Source organism: Eutrigla gurnardus (genome assembly GCF_963514095.1).
Source record: "Eutrigla gurnardus genome assembly, chromosome: 18".
Taxonomy (NCBI): Eukaryota; Metazoa; Chordata; class Actinopteri; order Perciformes; family Triglidae; genus Eutrigla; species Eutrigla gurnardus.
This window is the reverse complement of record NC_139929.1, coordinates 16,902,892-16,929,320: the sequence shown is the minus strand read 5'-3', so window position 1 is coordinate 16,929,320 and position 26,429 is coordinate 16,902,892. Positions and strand designations below refer to the sequence as shown.

At 40.3% G+C, this 26,429-nt stretch overlaps 2 protein-coding genes across 3 annotated transcripts; one reads left to right on the top strand and one right to left on the bottom strand.

The window, feature by feature from the left end:
* Positions 1–6,581: 6,581 nt before the first annotated feature.
* On the bottom strand, positions 6,582–11,505 carry chchd7 (coiled-coil-helix-coiled-coil-helix domain containing 7). 2 transcript variants are annotated; one of them, XM_084033914.1, is made up of 4 exons: positions 11,253–11,505; positions 9,787–9,846; positions 9,598–9,696; positions 6,582–7,034 (listed from the first exon to the last, which is right to left on the bottom strand). In XM_084033914.1, the coding sequence occupies exons 2-4, from the start codon at positions 9,838–9,840 to the stop codon at positions 6,906–6,908; spliced, it is 282 nt and encodes a 93-aa protein (XP_083890040.1). In that variant the 5' UTR covers positions 9,841–9,846; positions 11,253–11,505; the 3' UTR covers positions 6,582–6,905. The 2 variants fall into 2 exon arrangements, with proteins under 2 accessions (XP_083890040.1, XP_083890041.1); XM_084033915.1 differs by having other exon boundaries at positions 6,582–7,039; positions 11,253–11,493.
* A 173-nt stretch (positions 11,506–11,678) lies between these two features.
* Positions 11,679–26,108, top strand: plag1 (pleiomorphic adenoma gene 1). Its single transcript, XM_084033913.1, has 4 exons — positions 11,679–11,991; positions 14,976–15,332; positions 15,537–16,723; positions 23,643–26,108. The coding sequence occupies exons 2-3, from the start codon at positions 15,085–15,087 to the stop codon at positions 16,717–16,719; spliced, it is 1,431 nt and encodes a 476-aa protein (XP_083890039.1). The 5' UTR covers positions 11,679–11,991; positions 14,976–15,084; the 3' UTR covers positions 16,720–16,723; positions 23,643–26,108.
* Positions 26,109–26,429: the final 321 nt, after the last annotated feature.

Sequence of the window (26,429 nt, the reverse complement as noted above, 5' to 3'; positions counted from 1 at the left end):
TAACGTTAAATATGAACTTACATAGGAAATTTGCACTTTCTACTAAACGTGCTGTTTGTTGTCAAAACTAAGAGCCAATGGCTTTGGAGCCAGGTGTTTCCCATCATGCCCCGGGTCTTGCAGTCGGTTGAGAGCAACTGCGGCACTCATCTCTAAAAACTGCGACCGCCTTGAGCAAGTCGGGACCAATCAGACACAAAACTAACCAGCATGCATTGTGCTGCGTTCGCCGGCGATCGATTCTGCGCAGGCCTGACTCATCTCGAACGAGCCTAAGGTCTCAGGTGTGAATGGGGAGCAGGTGTGTTAAATTTGGTGTTATCGCTCACACTCTCTCCTACTGGTCACTGGAAGTTCAACATGGCACCTCATGGCAAAGAACTCTCAGAGAGTCTCTGAGAGTTCAACACCCTGAACACTGAGCTGCAGCTCGGTGGCCAAAACTATACAGCGGTTTAACAGGACAGGTTCCACTCAGAACAGGCACATGCTCAGCGTCATATCAAGAGGCTGTCTATAGAAAACAGACGTATGAGAGCTGCTAGCATTGGTGCAGAGGTTGAGGGTGGGGGGTCAGCCTGTCAGTGGGCAGACCATACGCCGTACATTGTATTCAATTGGTCTGCATGGCTGTCGTCCCAGGAGCAACGGCTTTAGAACCCTAACCTGAACACTTTGGGCACAATAGTAGATATTAAGGATAATCCTCAATATCGTCACAGGTGACTTGAAAACGGTCTAGCTCGCTATCTGGTACAGAAGTGGAAAAAAGAGGCCACTTTAATTTAATTATCAGCAAGAACAGACACACAATGCTGCAATTCTTACATCTTTTTTATGTCATTGATTATCTTCACTCAAAAAAGGCATTGAAAGATGAATAATATACACTATTTACATAACACCCACAATGTTGAAAGTTAAAAATGCATAAACATACAGATACATGCAGAGAATAAGAAATAGATGAAGTCATTTGCATAAACAACTGTCTCTTGATCACAATGAATCAGATCGACATTCTTTCCTGCCTTCTTATGCAGAGTGAGAACCAACAACATGAGAAATCCCCCGGTTGACTTCTTTTTAAAGTTCGCCCACGTCATGACTCAGCAGAAGTTCTCCCCTTCGGTAAACTCAGGCACTGCATTGCCTTCACATGCCATATAATCTGGATTTGCTCCGTGATCTGGTCTGTTACAGTTTTCTGTTGTCAAGCAGCATCGTGAGCCTGTAACGGCCTCGTTCTCAGCTGCTCTCCATGTATGAAAAGTGATGACAGGCTGTCAGCCGTGTCCCTTTAGGACGAAGACAACATGTCCACGGCTGAGTCTTTACCAGCAGAGGACCTGTCTGTCCAGGTACTGGATCAGAAAGTGGATTAGTGATGAACTGGGGGCCAACATGAGCAGCTCAGCGTAAAGTCACACTGCCACCTTGTGGTTGAAGAGTGGATGTGAACTGAGGACTTTCAGGATAACCAGTTTACACTATTTTAATTTGAATCAAATAAGAGGAGGGTTTAGTTTCTCTCTAAACATGACACTTGAACGTCAGTTTGATCTTCATCATCTTTAAAGGAGTCATTACCTGGTTTTATACGTATCCAGCCCCCCTTGGATCGCTTTGGATCAATTCGTAAAACTTATTAGAAAAAAAAAAAAAAAATTTAATCAAACATTGAGCTTGTTCTGACCCTTTTTCGTACCGCGATTTTATCACGCGAGATTACGCGCGAGGTTTTGACTGGTCCGGATGTGCATTGTATAATATGTAATGAGGCGCGCGTTGATTCGCCGCAGGAAGGACAGAGCCGGGGGGGCTTGCCTGCATGCAGACTCCAAAACATAATGGCGGCGCTTCGGCGATTTCAGGTAGCGGACGGGGCGGGGTTGGGTGGTGAAAGAGGGGTGGGCTTATGCAAGTAGCCGCCACGGTGACGTCACCGTAGGCGCAGAATCAAAATCTCGTGCTTTAGGAATGCACACCCTTGTGTGCTATTCCTGTTCGGAAAAAGAGCAGAAGCGAAAAAACGGCGCCACTTTCAAACTCCAGCCTTTCAGGCAAGTTTCAACTGAGGTCAAACACAGATATGCATGTTTTAACAAGAGAAATTGCGATTTCCTGGTGATGACTCCTTTAAAGGACTTTGATGACTATCTGAGTTTTTTGACCTGTCAAAGCCACCGTAGAGCGTGGAACTATCTAAATGTCATACACTTCATAACTCAAGACGTGACAAACAATTTAAAGACCATCCAGATACGATGACGAGGATAATTAAGAAGAATGGTGGTGACGTCAGCCTGGGTGTTGACGTCAGCCTGGAAAGTTTGGAAGCGTGTGGCGTCTTGGGGAGAAGGATGTAAGGAAACTCGGGCCACCGAATCCGTCTCGGCAGAGGGGAATTAGCTCAAATGGTAGAGCGCTCGCTTAGCATGCGAGTATGGCAAGCCGTTTTAATATTTAATAGCTAGGCTAGATATTTATTGCAGATATCTGTAATTCAATTCTTCCTAGTCATAAAGAACATTTCAGATATCCACAATTGCATTCTTCCTAGGACAAATGACGTCACTTTTGCCATTCATGTGTATTGGGCTTTCAATTTCAGATATCCACAATTACATTCTGGATATCTAGAATGAACATTCTGGATATCTGCAATTGAATTCTTACTCGGAGAAACTCCCATTTCAGATATCTTCAATCCAATTGTTACTAGTCATAATTTTCATTTCAGATATCCAAAATGAAAAACTATTCCAGATATCCAGAATGTAATTTTGAATATCCAAAAATACATTGTGACTAGTAGAAATGTCGTTATGGATATCCACAATTCATATTATGACTAGTAGAAATGTAATTTCAGATATCTACAATTAGAATTGTGACTAGGAACAATACAATTGCAGATATCCACAAATGTATTGTTGATATCTGTTGACAGGTAGACAAAATACTTTTTCATTTTGGATATCTGAAATGAAAATTATGACTAGTAACAATTGGATTGAAGATATCTGAAATGGGAGTTTCTTCTAGTAAGAATTCAATTGCAGATATCCAGAATGTTCATTCTAGATATCCAGAATGTAATTGTGGATATCTGAAATTGAAAGCCCAATACACATGAATGGCAAAAGTGACGTCATTTGTCCTAGGAAGAATGTCATTGTGGATATCTGAAATGTTCTTTTTGACTAGGAAGAATTGAATTACAGATATCTGCAATACATATCCAGTCTAGCTATTAAATTATAAAACGGCCACTTATACTTTTTAAGGATTTTTAGATATCTTAAATTTAGTTTTGACTAGTACAATCAAAGTTGTAGATATCTTAAAATATCATTTTTACTAGTAAGAATGTATTGTGGATATCTTTAATTACCATTTCTCCTAGTCAAATTTACATTTTGACTAGGAGAAATGCTATTATGGATATCTAAAATATAATTACAGTAGTGTGGTTCGATTAAATGTTAAAACGGCTTGCCATATGCGAGAGGTAGCGGGATCGATGCCTATGGCAAGCCGTTTTATCATTTAATAGCTAAACTGGATATGTATAGCAGATATCTGTAATTCAATTCTTCCTAGTCATAAAGAACATTTCAGATATCCACAATGACATTCTTCCTATCCACAATTGTCATTTCAGATATCCACAATGGCATTCTTCCTAGGACAAATGACGTCACTTTTGCCATTCGTGTGTATTGGGCTTTCAGTTTCAGATATCCACAATTACATTCTAGATATCTAGAATGAACATTCTGGATATCTGCAATTGAATTCTTACTAGGAAAAACTCCCATTTCAGATATCTTCAATCCAATTGTTACTAGTCATAATTTTCATTTCAGATATCCAAAATGAAAAATTATTCCAGATATCCAGAATGTAATTTTGAATATCCAAAAATACATTGTGACTAGTAGAAATGTCATTATGGATATCCACAATTCGTATTATGACTAGTAGAAATGTAGTTTCAGATATCTACAATTAGAATTATGACTAGGAACAATACAAATGCAGATATCCACAAATGTATTGTGGATATCTGTTGACAGGTAGACAGGACGCCATTTCAAATTTTTTAAAATTATGACTAGTAACAATTGGATTGAAGATATCTGAAATGGGAGTTTCTCCTAGTAAGAATTCAATTGCAGATATCCAGAATGTTCATTCTAGATATCTAGAATGTAATTGTGGATATCTGAAACTGAAAGCCCAATACACATGAATGGCAAAAGTGACGTCATTTGTCCTAGGAAGAATGCCATTGTGGATATCTGAAATGACAATTGTGGATAGGAAGAATGTCATTGTGGATATCTGAAATGTTCTTTATGACTAGGAAGAATTGAATTACAGATATCCTCAATACATATCCAGTTTAGCTATTAAATGATAAAACGGCCACTTATACTTTTTAAGGATTTTTAGATATCTTAAATTTAGTTTTGACTAGTACAATCAAAGTTGTAGATATCTTAAAATATCATTTTTACTAGTAAGAATGTATTGTGGATATCTTTAATTACCATTTCTACTAGTCCAAATTACATTTTGACTAGGAGAAATGCTATTATGGATATCTAAAATATAATTACAGATAGGAGTGTGGTTCGATTAAATGTTAAAACGGCTTGCCATAGATGCCCCCATTCTCCACAAGTCTCTGGTTCCACTTGAGGAGAGAATCAGTTATATTGCAGGTCTTGTGTTGATGAGTCCATCGTTTAGTCCTGAAAATGTAAAAACACACGTTAGCACGGTGTTTCTATCGATGCTATAGAGCTCATTTACACAAACGTCACATGTGTGTTTGTATGAGTCTTCATATAAAGAAACATTTTTGAGTACAGAGCGCCTGTCTTAACTCTTTCACGTAGAACAGCAGGTTCGCTGAGCGTCTGGTCGTCGTGGTAACCTGCTCGTCGCTGCAGGTGAGCCGGCCCCTCCTCTCTGTGGACCCCGTCGCAGAAGAAGTGGCCTGAGAGGATGGGAACACGTTTGTTAACGGTGCGTCTGAAGAAGAAGTGGATCGTGACCTTGAGTGCGACCTTGAAAGTCGACTCATTTTCAACAGGTGGGACGCCAAACGCAGCCAGACACTTACCAGACTGAGCTGAGGAGCCCTGGTGGCTGACGATGCTCACCAGGGACACAGTTACCAACAGTGAGCTTCACATGCAGACATGTTGGATTTGACAGCAGCAATTGTGAATTGCTGCTAATAATATTTTACCAAAATTCGCCAAGCTCCGTACTTTTAATGATCATAATCACACAACACAACAAATATGAAGCCTATGAAGAAACAGGATCTCAGGAATCCTTTTACACAAGCAGCACCAATCATCTGTGTGTTCTGGTGTTGTTCCTCTAGGCCGTCTGCTGCCTTGCTCAAAGGCAAATACTGACTCAACGTTTTCCCAAAGGAGTTTCTGGTATGAATTTCTAATCAATGGGGACGTTGCACATACACTCCCCAAAACAAATCATCTCACAGGACGTCGGCTCCCTTAAAGGCCGTTTCATCAGACTTCCTTTTCTTCCTCAGAGTTGCATCAGATTGAATGAATGGATCTGTTTCTGGTTTATCATTAAAGCCTTGATGCAATAGTGTGTTCCATCTGAGTTCATGACGTTTTGTCTGGTGTGAATCATGGATCATCAGTACAGAACCACCTGGGCTTCATGTTATATTATGAGTTTCCTGCAGGCCTGTATATGAAGGGAAGACCGGGATGGTTGTAACATATTTGATATTTCTGTGTCTTGTAGCTCTTTTAAAATGTGTCTGCTAGTAAATGTGCAGCTGTGATCTCTGCAATAGAAATGTCATAGTTTAGTCTCAAACACAAGGAGGGAAATGTTACAAATCACCGTGTGGTCCGGGTTAGTTGTTACAATGTAACATGAAGAGTTATGACTAAACGTGGCATTTACAGGAGAATGTTGGGTCACTCCGCCCCCAAACATGTAATCTCACTCCCATCCTTTGGTGAAACGTGGCAGCCCTGCAGGTAAATTCCAGGGTTTATACATGGTCGCCTGTGATTTACTGCTGACACATGATATCAAACATTACTCTGAACCATTTCTGATGCACATCTCAGATCAGTTTCACTATAATGCACCACTTTGACTTCAGGATGCAGATCTAATGTTTGCTGCCTTCTTTTGTTCAATTACCGTGAACTTTAAAATGCAAACATGTTATTAACTTATAATTAATTACATGCAATTGTCCAGACTGATCAAATATAAGTATAAAATGAATAAATCATGTACAATAGTGTTGTACTTCATATATTTTTCTCAGATGTTTGTAGACAGGCTGTTTACACTGTTCTGTGTTGATACTATGGCCTGGGTGATATATCATTAATACAACATCAATATATCATTAATAGACGTTTCCTTAACACAGTAAAAAATAGTTCAATATAATAGTAGTATCATTCATGATTTCATAAAAAAAACAGGAGAGAATAAATGATATAGATTATTTCTAAAAAAAAAGACTCATTGTTAATAAAGCACATCAAACTAACCCATATGATTAATACTTTATTAAAACTATGTTTTGACCACTTCCCTCACTGTTGGTGGAAACTCTTTACCGTTATGGAGTTACAGTCACTTCAGCAGTTAGACCACAAATTGAGACTTGATTATCTTTTAAACTGACAAACATCAGAAGTGGAATTCATGATAAGGATTCTTTGTCTCTCGCCACATACATGACATTTCCACAATAAGGTCCCATGATCCAGTGGAAGGGGCGGGGCTTCTCCTCTATGGAGCAGCTACAGATGGTCACTTCCACGTGACCCGAGCTTGAGGACGGGTCCGGCCTCGGCTCAGTCATCACCATGCAGTCAGGTCCTGCTGCCGCCGGTCTTCACTCTCAGTAGGGTTTTCCTCCGACAGCAGCGAGCATCTCCTGCCTCTCTGCAGCGGTGGGCATGGCAGGATTCACGCCCTCTCTTCTCCTCTGCAGCATGATGCTGTGCTACAGGAAACAAACACACATTGTTTACTTCATTAAAAAAAAGACTACATTTCAAGAATGTCTAATTATTCATTATTACTAGAAACCACACTAACTACTTTGGACTGACATTCTTCGCTGGTTGTCATTGAATATTGGTCGTTTTCTCACATGATGTAGTTCCTTTTTTTAAATATATGCTGGTATTTCAGATGGTGTTAATCGTGTGCTTATTTTGGTCAAGTATCACATTCTTACTTGTAAGTGGAACAGTTCTACTCCCTATTTCACTGGATTCATGTTTAATAATAACTGCATTAAGTCGCTGAAATCATTTCTAAAAACAAATAGAAAGACTAAAAAATCTGTTGCAAAAACAAATCTCAGTCTTTTTTAAAAAAAATCTCTCAACTCTGCTCTAGTCGGGGGAGGGGGCAATATTCTGAGAAATATTTCACAATATTACGAGAAAAATGTTGAGATTAAAAGGTCATACATTTATAAAAAATAAAAAAACAAACTCACTTGCCATATTAAACGTTCTTAAGTTCTTTGTATTTGCTGTTTTACACACATGTATACACACCTTCTCCACCTTGGCACGTCTTGGATGTTTATTCAGGGGAAACAACAACAACAAAATACTGTTGTGGATGAGGTGATAATAATGCTTATGTTAATGTGGTGATTCAGAGCTAAAATGGAGAGTATTTGGATGTTGTCGCTGCGTACTGGTGATCTGGTCCTCCTGGGGCCTGTACTACGAAGCGAGTTCAACATACCCAGGGTATCTTTCAGAGATCCAGCTTAAGTAACCCTAATAAAGGCAATCGGAGATAAGCGGTCACACGAAGCTGGTTATCAACTCGTTAACTCAACCCAGGGTTTACCTGCCCAGCTATGAGCGCGTGCACATGAAAGAGGCGGCGTTTGCAGCATTTGACCAATCACATCAGTCTACGGCAGCGGAGCAGCGTATTTCACGTATGAGGAGCGAACCATAATCTTTCAGAAATATGAAGAAGTTAAACATATAATACAGGCAAAAGGCAACAGTTTCATCTCAAAATGCAGGAAGGACAGCTGGCAAAAACTCGCCGACTGTGTGAATGTCGTATTAATAGTATTAGTAGTAGTATAATATGACTGCCCCATCATAAGGGCATTAGTAGACCTGACTGATTAAATAGTAACTTTGCTGATAGCTTAGTGGTAGAGTTACTGCCCCATGTTGCGAGGCTCCTAGCAGCGGCCCTGGTTTGAATCCGCCCTTCGGTCCTCTTTTAAATCATGTCGTCGCTCTCTCGTCCCTTTAACTCTTACGATGTCCTTCCGCAATAAAAGGCAGAACACATAACTTTAAAATAATGAATTTGTTGCTGGGATGTATTCTTATAACGTGGTTTATGACAATATCAGCCTCATTCTTTCAGCTGCAATCCCAGCGGTGTAAAACGGACTTGGGAGCAAATCAAATAAATATAAAAACATAATTCATAGTGGTAAGTAGGCTGTACGCTGACACAGAAAAGTCTTTCCCTCCGATGAGAATCTGTATCTCTCATATAAAACATCATCAGGGAAAGAAAAAGGGTTTTGCCGGTCTCTGTACACTCTATAGTTCTCCTACGAGACCCTCTCACGATCCACCGAGCTTCTTTTTTTTTTTTATATCCGCGCACCAAGAAAGCTGATTGGTCAGTAGGCGGTGTGTTTCTCCACATTGATCTCTTATCAGGAACATAACCTGCTCCGGAGCAGGTTAGCTCCACAGCGTAAGTTACCATGGCGATCTACCCCGGTAAGAAGTGAACCAGCGTCATAGGACGGAAAACCCAGAGTTAACGCTTAAGTTACCTCGCTAAGCACAAATCCTGCTTCGTAGTACAGGCCCCAGGTCCTCCAGATGTTGTGGTGCCTCGCTGACACAGGCCTGAGGTCGGATATAAACACCAACAAAGGAGGAGAACTCCTGCGGTGAATAATGGAAATCCTCTCTATGTGAGAGGAACATAGTTTCCTTGACACTGTGACATCTGCACACTGACCTTTGTTTATGTCGATACATAGTCTGCCTTCACTCGTTTCCCCGTTTAAGATAACATAACTCTGTTATAATTATCTAATCTAGAAATTAATACAAAAATAAAGGTATCTCACTTGTGACCTTTTTCTAAATATGTCTGCACCTTTTTAATGGAGATGCAAAGACAAAGCCACTTGCAAGCTGTTAGGTTTTCACAAAGGAATGTTCCATATTTGAATTTGTTTTTTAGGGAGAAACTACCTAAATGTTTGGTGAATGGAGACTACACTTTTTTATTACATATCTTCTAACCTTTTGTGGACTTCCTCTGTTCTCTCCCTCCCTCACTGTTCTCCTCCTGATGACAAACATGTGACACCTCCATGAGCTGCTCCTTCTCACCCTCGTCTGTGCAGGCACCCTGACCGGCCACTGGGTGTCGCTACTGTAGCGTCAAGGACTACAATTGTTCTCCCCATGCCTCCCCTGCAAACCAACTCATCTGTTCATCTCTGGATTGTTTTTCTCTTGGACACTGGAAACATGCACTTACCCAGTATTTCCTACAGTTCTTGTATCTATGGAAGTAGGCTGAACACATGCTCGCATCGTAGTTGTAGGCACCCAAACACTTTTGGGAGGCGTCACTTTCCTGAAAAAGGAACAGGTTGAGTAACTTAGAAAAAATCTCACATTCTAGCACGTTTGAAACGATGTAGAATTAAAGGAATGGTTAACTTACCTCGATGCATGGGTTACTGTCCTGATTACGAACTTTACGTACAGTTTTATCCATTCGGATCTGGGAAAAGATGAATATAAGATGTTCAGTGTTCGGCTCTTTGTGTGTGTTTACAAGACAGTCTTGTCGTTTAAGGATTTACGTTCTTTAATTTGTTGGTGTCGCTGAGGAAGACTTTCAATCTGATGAATTTCACTTGGTATCAATTTTGTGTTTTTTCTCAGTTGGGACGACATTCCCTGACAAAACCAATGTTGGCTTACATTATGGTTTAGACAACAAAACAACGTTGGTTTACATTATGGTTTAGACAACAAAACAACGTTGGTTTTAGACCAAAAAAAAAAAAAGAAACTTTAGCCAACGCTCTTAATTAGGTTTTGGAAAACCACCAATATCTCTACAACAACCTTCGGGTCACACGGTGTGCAGCATCGGTCTGCTGGTTTAAAGTCCTGTGTTGGGTCTTAATTGTCTGTTTCTGCTTGCTGCTTTGAATTGAAGGCGTATTATGACGTGCATGATACATGATTACATGTAAACAAACCAAAGACACCATGTATTTTCTATGGTGGCAACATTTCATTAGACATTCTAAATGTGATGGGCATCATTCTACATACACTTCGACAACACTTCCACATGTATGTTATCTTTCAGAAATGTTCTCTACTGTCTCCATCTGTCAGCTCAACTTGCTGATGAACCACCAAGAGTTGATAAACCTCTTCAGTTCAAATAGACACGTTATAGTTACATTGAGAGCAAGTTGACAGAGTCCGATTGGTGCTGGATTCTTGAAGATCACATGCAAGTAAACAAATGTGTTTTTATGGATTCTGATCCAAACCAACCATTTACTGAAGTTACCATCTAACCAGATATTTTCAAATGCATTTCCGTGCAGATAACGTGTTACTGTACCTTTAATACATCATTTAACACCAAGGCAAACTACATTTCAGTTATTTTCAGACACATGTCCACATATTGCATGTTGAGGGTATTTCATGAGTTGAAAGGGGATATTTAGACTTGACAAAGCTGCAAATGTTTAAGAGGAGAACATTTAGATGCGTTGGTGCTTTACGGTAATTCTACCAAAGACAACACACGATCCATTCAATCTGTCGCAAACAAACATGCTGGGATCCATTATATTACTAATGTCTCCTGGAGTCAGAAAGTACAACCTCACACAGTCACATTTTAGACTTCATATTTCAGGTTGTTGTGTACGCCGATTTGAAAAGGTGACCCTTGCTTTTGTTGAAACTATCTTTATTCGTGTTGACCAGTGGAGGAAATGTAACAACAAACATGTCTTCGTAAATTCCCCCATTTCCCCACGGAGACTGGTATGCTCCACTGTGTGGCAACACGCTGACCTTCATTGATATGAGCAAACGGCTAACTTTGCAGCGGCTGAATGACTAACCTGACGGTGAATGGAGACAGATACCTACCTTTGACAAACCGGCTAGCAACTTTATCCAGTGGGAGACTAATATCCACACTTCAGTAACGACGGTCCCGTTCTTGAAAAGACCGAAATAGCTGCTGTTAATGGCTATTCAAGAACCATGTTGTCATCCCCGGAATAACAGCACGGGTGTTGTAGTTAACAGCTAGTTGCTAGCTGTACACACTAGCCTACATGTGGCTAACTAATAGAGCTACATAAGCGTTCACCTCCCCGTCATGCTCAAGGCAACTCCACTCTCCTTGTTGCAACAGCGCACCAGGAAAATAACCAGTACGTCACGACAACTGACGGCAGCATCAGCCAATAGGAACGCCCGACGTCGAGTGACAATGAAACGAGCCAATAGAATTACTTAGCTGACATGTTGGTCTTCCCATCGTGGTAAATGCTAATAAACCACATTTAAACGATTGACAGTACATCTAGCAAGTCCAAAAATGGAGTCTTACTAAACAGGACTGTAAGTGACATTGAAGTGAAAGTGGCAGTGGCTTACACAAATCAAAAAGCACAAGTAGGCGGAACTTAGAGTGGGCGTGGCTACGTCCTAGTGCGGTTGCATCGCAGCGCATACACAATGGCTGCTCGAAAGAGAGGAAAGCAAACAATTTTCAGGCCCGCCGCGTCTAGCAAAAAATATGAGAAAAAAATTATTAAAAATTCGGAAAATAGTTGAAAGTCAAGAAAAACCCGACAGAAAGGATGTTAAAGCGACCGGGGTAAGTTTGATGTAAATTAAGTCAACGGTGACTCAGTTCTTGAATTAAAATATCGGGGTTATTTAAATTATGAGAGAGGGGTGAGCTGGGGAAAAGTTTGTGTTAATCAGTACCCAGTTTGGGACCACCGAGAAAAGCAGGGGAAGCACACGTTTCGTTTTCTTTCAATTGTATCACTGGTGATATTAGTGTCACGGTGCGTGTCCGCGAACTTTAAAGCCCCACAGGAGGCAGGAGAATGGGAAAGTTGAGTAAAGTTGAACAGAGCCTCCTCACTTAGTCTATTTAAGAAAATAATACAAGTAATAACAACGGCATTGCGGTGAGCACCGACAGTAACAGGCGCACTCGGATTCAGCATTAATGTCAAATGTCCTGCCATCTGCGTCCCCGTTGCTTTTGGCCTCACAGCCACACTTCATCACGAGCGCTGTCAACATATCCTTATCGATTGCAGCATCTCCTGTCCGACACCGAATGTAGCGCTCCCGGTCCCGCTCGGTCCCGCTCGGTCCCGCTCCGCGTAGAGCCGCTGGACGTCCTGTTTTCGGGGATGACAGCTCGGCCGGCCGGGTTAACTTAACACGACGCGGCGCGACCGCTTCGCCGTCCACAAAGTAGCAACATGGAGGGACAACTAACGGCAAACTCAGTCTGCAACGCTTAAGATTGCGCATCGTGCGAGTGCTCGGCTCGTGGCAGGTTGCACCGTGCACGTTACTGATCCCAGGTCCGCAGCAGCCTGTCGTGTTAAAGTCGGTGGAGCATCTTCCCCGAGCACATGTGTTGTCGGTGGTTTCCACCTGCCCTCCACCCTAAAGGAGACCTAAAGTCTCCATGTGGCGCGGAAGGAGTCCGCCTCTGGCTGGGACTCTGATGTCAGGCTGCTGTTTGCATGTGTTTGCAGAGTCCTGCTATGTGATGCTAATGGGAATAAAAAGAGAGGTGCATGAGAGGAAATGGTGCTTTCTTTCAGTTAGCGCTTTGCCTCGAATTGGATTTTAAATGCTGCTTTTGGTTGAGATGAAACTGTAATGTTCTTTATGATTCATGTCGTTAGAACAGATAGGAGGGAGGGAATAATGTCTCACTCACTGCACATCATCTACCTTGAAGACATGCTAAGCTTCTTAAAATCTGTACAAAAAGATACTTATTATATGTTCATAAATGTTTAAAACACGTTTTAAGGTTTTAATTGTGACACATTAACTTGTTGTTGTTTTGAAGACTATAAAGTTAATTTAGTACTTTGAAAAACTACTTTACTACATGATTTTGCCTTTGTCCTGAAATGTTTAATGTGTACAATCCTGCTGCTGAACCCTCCTCTAACACGTCCTATCAAGGCATTTTTTATTTTTGACTTGATATTAATATTTACTATATTATTGTAACCTCAGTGTATTTCACCCTCACTTTCAATTTCAACAAAAATAATTACAATTTGAATGTTTCTGTCCGTTGATGAATTAGTATAATTAATAACAATTACAGTAAAGCAGGGAATTGATGTGATTTATTGTTGTTATTATTTTCATTAATATTACTCAAGATTATATAAAAAATAACTGAAAACATTGAATTTTTACCAGGACAAAATATGAATCACAAAATGCTTATTCATGTGTTACAATAAAATATTCTTTAAAATTTCAAGCATTCATAAGCCTTAATTATTGCAAAATCATTGCTGTTATTATAGTAGTTGTTTGTAGTAATTTATTCTGTTAGAGAATGAAGAATCACACGTTTGTTACAATAACACAGAAACATCACCACAATCACAAGGCAGTGAGCTTCCCACTTTAAATGTTTGCCTAATTTAAATCCCGGTGAAAGCAGAATATGTAAAAAAATAAAAAAAACACTGTTATTTGTCCATGTGGGAGTTCAAAGTCTTGCCTGGATTTTCAATAACAATATAATAGGAGAATGTGTGGTTGATATGATCTATGTATAATAATATAATAAAATAATAATAATTAAAACATTTACAGCACCTTTTATAAAATGCTTTGATAGATGAAGCAAAGTAGAAGTGAGATACAAAGCAACAGAACAGCAAGAGTGAGGCTAAACAAAAGCAGACGAAACTAAAGTCCGATTTAAACAAAGATAAGAGTGCAGTAGATGAAACAATGAAAACAAATCAATACAATAACAACATATAAAAATAATGCAATAAGAGCAAAAGTAAATCAGATAAATAAACCAAAGCTGGAGTAAGAAGATGATCACATACAAGCTGTTATGGGTTTTAAGAAGAGATTTCAAATGTGTGTTTTTGTTTCTTTGCTTTCTGTATCTTGTATCAAATCATTTAATTTATTAGTGTTTTGATCGATGAAATGTCTCTTTTACAACATTTGGGTTTGGTTAAGAACAAGCTTTAAACTTATTCTCTGTTTGGAATACAAAATTCAAGTATTTTGTATTCCTTTGCCCGCATATATCAATTAACAGGGTTTAATACTAAAACCAGAGTAACGGGGACAGATTCTCCAGTCTGTATGGATGCTGGTTCACTGTGGACCACCTTTGTATATAAGGGGGCATGTGGAGGTGGTTTTAGTGTTGGAAGTAAAACAGGTTTAGAATAAAACACCTCTGGCAGCACCTTTCTATAAACTATTCCCCTGGAGGCACCAGGATGGAGAGCTCAAGTGATGTTTTAAAAGGCCCGTCTGTCTGACGGTTGGCTGACGTTGAAGGTGTATCAGAGCATAGAGGATAGGTCCCGCCCCTTCCTGTGTCCCCAATGGAAGCGGTGTGATGGATGCTAGGTCATGCTAACGTTGTAGCTCCTCCATCAACACTCTATATAACATCATCTAGACATAAATATGGCAGCAATGTTGTTGTTTGTACCATACACGGTCAATTTTGCATATTTGCCTCATTCACCCTGTTTGGTGAACACAGGCTGACGTTTTTATTGTCTTGTCCACTCAGATGACCAGTTCTCTCTCTCTCTTCCTCAGGCCCCCGAGTCCGGCCAGCGTTGAGCACATAAAACTGGATAGAACGATTGTATCAGTTATAGTTGGGCACTGCGCCCTTGTCCATGTAGCTGGTCAGCCATAGAGTGCCATGGCCACGGGAACCCAGGGCCACCGTGACCACGTCCTGGAGAGAACCAAGCTCACGCCGCCCACGGGGAGGCGCAGGAGAGCAGAGGGGAAGCCGAAAAAGAATTTCCCCTGCCAGGAGTGTCAGAAAGCTTTCAACAGTTTGGAGAAATTGAAGGTGCACTCGTACTCTCACACAGGAGAAAGACCCTACCGCTGCTCCCACCCCGACTGCACCAAGGCTTTCGTCTCCAAATACAAGCTGCTACGGTACAGACAAGCAGCAGCACATAGCAGGCTGCAGCATGTTGCTTTTCTCTTTTACACCTTTGCTAACATAGTGCTCAGTAGTAAGCAGAATGATGTGTTGGTGAATACTATTTCCAGGTCTTGTGTTTGTGTCTAATGTAAAGCATGCCTACTTGAATGATTGCAACAATTCTGAGTGCTCATAGAATGTGTCTGTGTTCAAAGGCATATGGCAACTCACTCGCCAGAAAAAAACCACAAGTGTTCATACTGTGAGAAAATGTTCCACCGCAAGGATCACTTAAAGAATCACCTACACACTCACGACCCCTACAAGGAGGCGTTCACCTGTCAGGAGTGTGGCAAGAGCTACAACACCAAGCTGGGCTTCAAACGCCACCTCGCCCTCCACGCCGCCAACAGCGGAGACCTCACCTGCCAAGTGTGCCTGCAGCCGTTCCCCAGCACCGGGGTTCTCCTGGAACACCTGAAAACGCACGCCGGCAAGTCCTCTGGTGGGACCAAAGAGAAGAAGCATCGCTGCGAACACTGCGAGCGCCGATTTTACACCCGTAAAGATGTGCGACGCCACATGGTAGTGCACACCGGACGCAAGGACTTCCTTTGTCAGTACTGTGCCCAGCGCTTCGGCAGGAAGGACCACCTGACGCGTCACGTGAAGAAGAGCCACGCTCGGGAGCTGCTGAGGGTAAAAACTGAGCCAGCTGATTCGCTGGAGCCCGTCGTCTACGACTTGGCATCTGGGGACATCAAGGGCGAGCTCCCGGGTATGCTGACTCCCAGGCCGCACCAGCTCAACATGTACACGGGCCCCGTCCTGGACACAGAGCCCTTCCCCACCTCCACACACCCCTTTTCTTTTAAGTACCCACTGGGCTCCAACTTTACCTCATACAGCATCTCCTCACAGGAGCGGGAGCAGAATCTAAAGGGAGAACTGGAGACCTACCTGATGGAGATGCAGAACAGCATGCCCTCCTCGTCCTCTGCAGCCCAGGAAGCCCAACACTCCTCCTCCAAACTCCAGTTGGAACCTCAAGCGGGCGTCCTGGAGGAAGCGGGCGAGGGAGCGTCTCTGTCCAAAATGTCTGCACAGATGGCCGCCGCAGGTGACTCTCTGGCATCGTCCTCCTCTCTGATGGACTTCTCACAGCTTTTCAACTTCCTGCCACTCAACGGGCCCCCGTACAACCAGGCGGCGGGCGGCGGGGAGCAGAGCGGCACCTACCCTCCCAACGAAGAGCCCACGCCTCTCATCCAGCTGAACCCCCAGCCTCCCGAAGTCCCGGACGCAGCAGAGAGTCCACTTCAGAGGCTCCCCTCCTCCTTCATATCCAACCTGAGCACACCCACCACACTGCCCCGCTTCCACCAAGCTTTTCAGTGATCCAGTATGTACTGCACACACACACACACACACACACACACACACAGAATAGATGTTTGAAGGTATTCTATTAACACATGATGGTCAGCACTGAGAGCAGCACACGCACAGTTTAAACATGAAGGAGTATTTTGGTTGGAGAGTTTCCACATAAATGAATGCTAACAGTAATTTGATTGCAGTGACATGTTTTCTCTACTTAACCCCATTGCTTTAGAATAGATCGATTTTAGGAAGCAGATTTTGCAATCAATTTTGGTTTATTGTTGTTCATACGGCACTTTGAACGTTGTGATGTCATCTGTCGTCACAGTTGACCTTTGTTTTATCATCTTTATTTTGGCAGGGACCAAACTTTCGTTTTGGGATGTTTCTGCCAATTGAAATACATTTAATACATAATGTAATATAAAACAGCATCATTTCTAATCTCAAAGTCAATCAATTGACATGCATCAGGTAATCCATCACAGTGATCATGCCTGCTTGCATTACGCTGTGCAGTGAAGGTCACCGCGTCGGCAGCAGCAGACCTAATGTTCACTATGCTGGATTTCAAACCTCTGCAAGTTGATTTTCAATACAGAGTCAAATTATAGGACACCGACAGCTCGCCAGGAATTAAGCAAAAGTGAAATGAAATATCTCATACACATATTTTTTTTTATCAGAAAGTATATGTGATTAGTAGTAAATAGACTAAAACATGCAAAAGCATTGATGTGGTCCTTTTGATTCATTCATAAAGCAGAAGATCAGGGACATGGATATAGACGTATAGTAGGAACTACTGACCAACAGTATCACAGTTTGACATTTCATTGGTTGGTCAAGTTTTGTCTGAATTCTCCAACATTGTTGAAGTTATCACCTACAACCCTGTCTCCTACAAAATAAAGTTCCCATACAAACACATTTTCAATTACCTTTCCAGGGAAACATGCAATTTTAAAAAGTTTCAAACATGTTAACACACAAAACAAAATAAGCCAGAAAACTACAGTTGGGTTTGATTTAAAAAAAAACAAAAAAAACATGGTTTGGATTAAAATGACTATGAGACTGAAACAAAACAAAAACACAACAAAACAAAACGACTTTGTTGTAACGGGACACTAACATCAGTCTCCTGGGTGTCCTGTGTTTTCTGACCCATCCACCACCCAGACCTCCTCTCTACATGGACCTCTAGGACTCTTTGAAACTCATTTGTGATACCTTAAGAGAAACCTAATCCACCACAAAATATGTTTCCCTCAAAATGTAATTCACAGTGCAGTTCAGTTGTGTGGGAACGTAATGTTTAGGAGAGCAGGCTGCCTCTGAACACCAAACCACAGTCAGCTGAAACATCTCATCATTGTATTTCAGAATTTAGATTTGTGTTAAACACCCTCTCTATAACACAGGCAGCAGGCCAACAACCATGCATCTGAGATTACACACAGAAAACTGAGATTACACACAAACACATGAAGCCTTTATCCAAGCCTTTAACTCAGTGTGACGTCGCTGGTGGTTTGGTTACTCCAGTCCAGTCTCATCGCAAATTATGAAGTAGTCACTAAATACAATCTATTGGTTTCATGATCAGGGACACAAGTAAAGTGAATTGGGATCCTTTTTCATGGTGACACATGAATGAAACATCCATATGACGAAAGTGACGTAGTAGTAAATACTGAGAACGACTGCTGATGGTGGAGGGGGTGGACGGGTCCACAATCCAGCAGGCAATGACAGACAGATAGTAATAGACTGGCCTGCTTTCCTTGAGTAGCCCCTTTAAGTGCTGTGTCATTACAGTCTGATGGGAATATCTGTGACTACATTGATTGACTTCCCGACTTCTCCACTGGAGTGATGAACAGAAGGTCATGCTGTAGAGCCCAGTCTCACGGCAGTGAAGTAGCCATGAAATTAACTCTGCTGGTTTCGTGTTCAAGAACATACATTTTTTTTTTTTTTTTAGATTCTCTCAGTGCCAATACAATGTCAATGGAAAGTTCATTTTAACACACAAATGAAATGCATCCACGTGACTATGCAATGTCAAGATCTAGTGATGTACTATCAGTTATAGAGAGAGACGACTTATGGTGGGGGGGTGGGGAGGTGGATAGGTCCAACAACACAGGACTTAACCACCAGACCGGTGTTGGACACCACATGTCTCAAAGTGTTGCGAAGTGACGCGTTGGTGAACCTAACTAAGAGGTTCCGTTGTCTAAAGCTAACGTTAGTTTTGTTGTCTAAACGTTGGTTGATCCAGTAAGGTTGCTGCTCGGGGTGCTGCTTGTCTTCATCAGATCCACCTGTCGCTCCTCCACAGTCCAAATATGGTCACTTCCTTGACTGGTTGCAAAAATTCCAAGATAGCAACAGCCAAAATGGCGACCTTTAAACTGTTGTTCACAAACCAACGGGTGACGTGAACATGACTACATCTTATATATATTCTTGTATACAGTCTATGACATCAGTCAACAGCGAGAGACAAATACATTTTTGATCCCGTTTGAATTGTGCCATGAATTCCACATCTGATGTTTGTCAATTTAAACGATATTTGTTCAAGCCCAGAAAGTCTCAGAGTGTCGTATCATTTTGTTTAGTTTGAAACCGCTTCGTGAACTACATGTAAAAGGGATTTTTAAATTCACATCATATGTGTAATTCATGGTACAACAGCATCAGAAAATTATAAGTCTCTCACCATTTACAAAATATGGTCCCATGGTGGTCCACAAAAGAGGCGGGACTTAGCCTCTCTATGGACCACAGTGTCAATTCAAAACAAAGTAATTTATTTGGTAGGAATAAATCATACAACAGCCCTGTTAAACAAACTAACGTCTACTCTCATGATGAGAGTGCTGCCTTACACATGCCTGCCTTAAACAAGTTCCACATTTTAAAGTGTTGTTATTAACACACTTGTGAAATGGCTCCTGTCCTCAAGCAGCTGAACGTTGATAAAAGCTAATGGTAACTTTGAGGACAGCTTGTTAACTTGATGTACCATTTTAACAAACATTTTAAAATGGTAGAAGAGACTAATGCCAACCTCTAATCTAACAGCAAGTGTTTTTTTTTTCATCCACTTCATGCTCCATTCTGGAACAAAGCTGGGTGAATTACCAGGCACACTACCTCCTATCGGTATATGTAAAATACAAAAATACAAAGCACCAGTATTTTTCTATAAAATAAAAACGTTTTATTTAGTACATTTTTTTTCTTTCAAAATGCATATTTGTATTGCATAACCCAAACCCATATATTATGCTTATTCAGTAGTGGCTCCTACAATCTTAAACAATGTAGAACTCCTCAATATTAAATTAAGTCTTGATATATTTTGTGAAATGCTGCTGCTCTTTGGTTAAAAAGGGGATGTAAAAACAGATATTCAAGATTTTCATGTTTATCCGTCAAATCAAAGAGTTTTCTATCTTATGTTCACCTTCTTCAGCCTTGCCTGAAATGTTTAAACACTTCAAATGTTGTTTATGGTGGAAGAAGTAGGTGTGTGTGTGTCTGTGTAGGTTTACACAGACACAGACACACACACACACACACACACACCAAGGATCACTAACATATCACAGGTTTTCCCAGCTCCCTCTATAGAACTGCAGCCCAGTCTCATGGCAGGTCATGAAATAGTCACTTGATGCATTATATTGTTTTCATGTTCAGGGACATGAAGTGTCCATTTACTTTCAGTCTCTCAGCACTAAAACAATGTCAATGTAAAGATTGGGAATTAGGAATAAGGAATTCGGGGGGGGGGGGGCTTGATCACGTTGGTTTTGTTGCCTAGACCTTACGTGGGTTTTGTTGCCTAGACCTAACGTTGGTTTTGTTGCCTAAACCTAACGTTGGTCTTGTTGCCTAAACCTAATGTTGGTTTTGTTGCCTATACCTAAGGCTGGTTTTGTTGTCTAAAGCTAACGTTATTTTTGTTGCCTAAACCTAAAGTTGGTCTTGTTGCCTAAACCTAACGTTGGTTTTGTTGCCTCGACCTAACGTCGTCCAGACTGACACATGTTTGTTGACAATTCCTGTTGCTCCACACAAAACTAATAGATACTTTCTGACTGTTCATGTGACTTTCATGAACTGCCGTGAGACTGTGTTAGATAGTTTGAGATGTCTAATACAATGGAGGTGAAATATACTCAAATCACGATTCAGCCCAGTAAGAATCAATAGTGTCCATGTTGGATGATTTCACATCTCACATTTCCACCCAGTACCTATTCAGGAAGTAGTGTAGTAGCGTGTCCTGTATGTTGAGAAGGAGTTGAGTAGCTTGTCTGACTCTCATGCAGGATACAGAAGTTTCCGTTCTATCACAGACCAGCAGTTATATGTGCCTTTTAATTAAAGTCCATGTTTTTTATTTTTTTTTACCATACCTCAAAAGCCTTACACAGAGAGTTGACTTTTAAAAACATTATTAATAGATTAAAAAAAAGAAAACCCTCATTGAAGTGATCTGAAATTTTCAGAATCAAACATCAGCACTCCTGATTGAATAACACAACACTAACAGTCATGTTCAAATCATACATTGTAAGCTTATGCCTTATTTAAGTTAACATATCAGCTGTTTGCTGCGATTTAAAATCAGAAAAAATGGCTGCATTGGAACAGATGCACATCATGTTGCAGTCTGGCCTCCTACAAACTAAGTTTGCACACAACTAAACTGCATTGTGAATTACATGAAAGGAAATGTATTTTGTGGTGGATTACTTTTCTCTTGATGTAAATACATTTCAAAGAGGAAGTCGGGGTGGTGGACGGGTCAGAAAACACACTTCGACCAGAAGACTGTTTTTGTTTTGTTTTGTTTCCGTTTCATAGTCATTTTAATCCAAACCATGATGGGCTTTTACTAAACTTAACCAAGAAGGGTTGTTGTCTAAACCTAACTGTAGCTTTTAGCATGTTTTGGTTTGTTTGATAACCCAATTGTTTCAAACTGTTTAAAACTGCAGCAGTTCAGTTCTGAAAAAAAAAAAAATCAGTATTCATACGTTCCACAGGTCAACCATGATGGTAACATCCACTTCATATGATCCACACATTTCCTAAGATATATGCTGAGGTTTTGGACGGCCTTGAAAGCATGAAGTCATCGGCGTTTGTAAACAAGATACATCTTCAATGACATGTTGGAACAAGCAGATATAGAATACATAAGTGATGATAAGTGGGACTATTCACCAGGAAAATGAAAAATATATTTTTGCAATCAAAATGCTAACCAAATCATTGTGAACTACTGTTGGTACTGATGCATTGCCTTGGCACATCATCAGCAACTCTCTTGGCAGTTGCTTGGTTTGGTTTAGCGTCATTTGTGACCTCAGCATCCCCACATAGCATTCCCTATGCAGACCTTTGGGTAAAGCCCAAACAAAATGATGTTCCTATACAACTAAACTACACTCTCAATTATGTTTACAGAGAAGCACAGTTTTGTGTTTTGTTTTGAATGACACAGTTAGGTTGAGACAGCTGAACTTCATAGTTAGGTTTAACAACTGAACTACGTAGTTAGGTTTATTAAATAAACTACATAGTTAGGTTTAACAACTGAACTACATAGTTAGGTTTCACAACTGAACTATGTAGTTAGATTTATTAAATAAACAACATAGTTAGGTTTAACAACTGAACTACATAGTTAGGTTTAACAACTGAACTGCATAGTTAGGTAGTAGGTAGTTAAATAAAATACATATTAAGGTATAGACAAATAAACTACATCGTTAGGTTAAGTAAAAAGAAACATCATGGTTTTAAATGAAAAAAACAAACAAACAGAAACACAACGAAACCACTTGGTCCTATAGTGGACACTAACATCAGTCTCCTGGTCAAAGTCTTATTTTTTTTTTAATCACCCACCACCCAGACCTCCCTATATGGACTTACAGAATTCTGTGAAACCATTTTGTCATACGTGAAGGGCAAACTTCATCCACTTAAAAATATGTTTCCCTTGAAATGTAATTCACTACTTAGTTTAGTTGTGTGGGAACATACTTTTAGGAGACCAGGCTGTTTAGGTGGATGGTATATATAGCTGTGAGATGATCACAAAAATATATTTAAAGATGCAGCTTGCTGCTGGAAAACAGGTTTAATCTTGAACTCAATATCATGATGAAACATACAGGATGCTGAGGTCACAAATATTTGGCTTGTTGTCAGCTATTTCTTGTAGACTCATACAATGAATGTAGTGCTAGCAATCACAAGGGCCAGGTATCGACTGAAATATTTGTGTCGCACTGAATATCAAAATATAAGGCTTTCAGATCCTTCTTATGCCTAATATTTCCTCATTCAAACCCACATTCTGATTAAAAATAAATAAAAACGAGGGTAATCACATACATACTCTATAGTCGCTGGCTTGTAGACATACAGAAAAAATAAATGGGAAAGCTGCACACTCATAACTCAATTTTGACCGTATTTTAATTGACCACAAAACGATAGAACATTTGGCATTTCAATTTTATAATGTGGCCAAAATTCTGTACTGATGTCACATGATGACACTTGAACAATCTCCACACAAACTGAGATGTGTGATGCAGTTTAAAGGGCAGTGTGAAATCTAGTGGCCATTAAGCATTATTTTGTTCTAAAAAAGAAAAAAACATTCATGCTCAATATTTGAGTACGTTTACTTCTTTTGTAGAAAAACATGGTTAACATATTGTTTTGGAAACCGTATGAGACCTCTGGTATCAAACTGACAAAAAATGTCAATCGATACAAGCCCTATACAAGATGACTAAAGACTGATGAAACGTCACTGATTTGTATTATTTCTTAAAGCAAAGGTTGCATATTTCATCTGTAGAATCATTTTGGACACTTTTTATACTTTCCAGAGACAGTGGACTGAACTCTATGTGGCTAAAATGTGAACTTTCCAGCCTGCACCTTCACCGTCTCCACCTCCACCACAGCAGTTAACAGATGACTGATGCATATATAATCCGATAGTGTTATCATTTACCTCACATACTCATGTTGTTTTTGTGCTCTGAAATTCAAAAATAGAAGTGTTAAGTTCCCTGTTTCCCTTCCTGAATGACGGGACGTGATGAGACATGAATGGACACAATATTTTCTGGGTTATGTGAAATGTAAAGTTGAATGTGTGATGTTTCAAAGCATTTATGGAAGTTTGCTATTAGTATCTTGTGAAGGTTTGTGGTTTTACAAGAGATGTTGGCAAGCCACCTTTTTTTGTAATCATAGCACTTTTTGTAAATTGAATGCCTTTTTATTTCCTCCAATACCTTTTTGTTTAAAACCTTTATTACAAATGTATAGATGATATATTTAGCTCCTTTAGAGAACAATAACATGTAAATACAATATAAAATGTTTTATTTTTACAGGTACAATTTTGACAGTGTTTTTCCTATCAAGGTGTCATTTTTGCTTTACTTGCACAAGTGTTCTGTGTATCTCATTGAGGGGTCTTTTAACAAATATTGTACCTTAAACACAGAATTTGTTGGCCCACTTTTTCAGAAGGCCTTCATTGACTTTTCAACCGCTGGTTTAGCTGAGAGCACAAGCGATACTAAAGCTTAATGGACGGATTTATAGCACTTACTTCTTTCCTCTTTCAATGGTTGTTTCATTAGTTGTTCAAAAGACAACCCAGATATACTGTATGTTCAATAACTCCCAGGGTGATCGTGTCCTCTTCTATCATCCTTTGACCTCAGTGTGCCATTATGAAAACATATTACTTGATTTTTTCGATGGTTTCTGCCTGAAAGCTCTTAGACAACAACAAAGTTTCCAATCAGCTACCTGATTATTAGCCAATATAGACTTTATGACAGAATCCAAGCATCGATACGAGACGGCAAAAGAATAGCCGTAAACTGTGGATCAAAGTGTCAACCTGTTCTTACGTCCAAGGCGTCAAATAATCAGCTGGTCCGGTCTCCTTGGTGTCCGACACCCAGGCTCATTTAGCTTGTGAGCGTTTATATGTGACACGCCCACCCACAGCATCACACAAACAAACAAAACAAACAAACACAGGACTTTAACCCAGGAGACTGCTGTTAGTGTCCTGTGTCCAACTAAAAGGAAACTTTGTAAATATTTTGTCACGTCAGTTGTTAGTAACGTGAATCACTAGGGTAGTCACGTGACTTCAACCACGCTCTTTTTTCTAAACCTAAGTGGATTTGTTGTTGCTTTGAAGTTTATTTTGAAAAGACGCCCTGCATGTAGCAGGTGTATGTTGACACGGCGTTCTGATAAAGTGACTAGACGGGCACGTACAGCATCATCGCTTGAAGTTTCGGACCTCTGATCAAGCTGTGTTATTGGACACGTTGACGTGAGAATGTGTTGAAAGTCGAGAGAAAGTAGATCCAGATCTGGAGTCTGGTCGTAGATTAAGTACACCATTTAAAAAAACCTGTCCTGGGATAAAGACATCCAACACAATGTCTCCCAGGAGACGCTCTTCAGTGAGAGGCACAGACCTTCAGCAATTCATGTCAAACTTCTTTATAAGCTTCAGTGGTACCAGTGAACTTTATTGAATGTGTATGTAAGAAACACTGCAATACTGCAATATATGTTTGGTATTGGATCAAGCTGCTAACATACTTCTAAAGCTCCTTAAGGTGCTACAGACCTCTTTTCTAGTTCTTAAATGTATCGTTTGTACAAACAAAGTATCCAGTTTAGCTGAACATTTGGCACGTGTGCCTGGTTGTACTCTATAGCTACATATATTTTTTATTGTACTGTGACTTTTGTAGTCTATTTACAGACTTGCCTGTAATATCACCCCCCTGTTTGTCGTGGTGTTGGGAGTCGTGGTGGGAGATTCTCTGAGTGAGGTCATCAGTGCTGAGAAACACGACTCCACATGACGCCATTTAAAAAAAACGAGCTGCATTCCAGCCATGTTGGTTTTGTTATTCGTTGCATTTCTGCAATGCCATCCTGTGACAATGATGGACTCATTGCTAATTCTCAATATTTTACTTCAAATCTATTTTACAAACTACTGTTGTATTTTTTATAAATATAGGCAAAGTAATTCGCTTGAACATATATATATATATATATATAAGTAAATCTATATATATGTATATGTTTACAGGTTGTGTTCAATAAAAATGAATGCTGCAGCTTTTATCTGTTGTTTTTAAACATTGACATCATCCAAAGAGGCAGATTATTTATTGTCTGGCAGAATAACCTGATTTGATTTACATACTTGCTGCTATGAGAGAGTAGAGCTGCAGTCGTCAACTCCAGTGTTTTTACACGATGTAATGAAAGTTCAATAAACATAAGAGAAGGATCCAGCTGCACGTCTGTCGGCTCATTCACTGTGATTGTGTCCATGTCTTTCAAGCTTTTTCCTCATGTCACATCAGCCCGCCTTCACTCACTCTAATGACTGCGAGACCAGATACCAGCGATGCTCACTGTGCTCACAACAGGAAATCTGATTTTGTGGCTATACTATCCAGACAAAATGTCTGCAGCCTCGAAAAACGTAATGAAACTCGTAAAAGCTGAGGTTGATCATTTCATTGGAACCCTCATCGACACCCAAAGAAATATTGAAATCTCATTGGAACAGTGAGCTAAGCAGCGGCTTTAACACAAATTTAACAAATCTG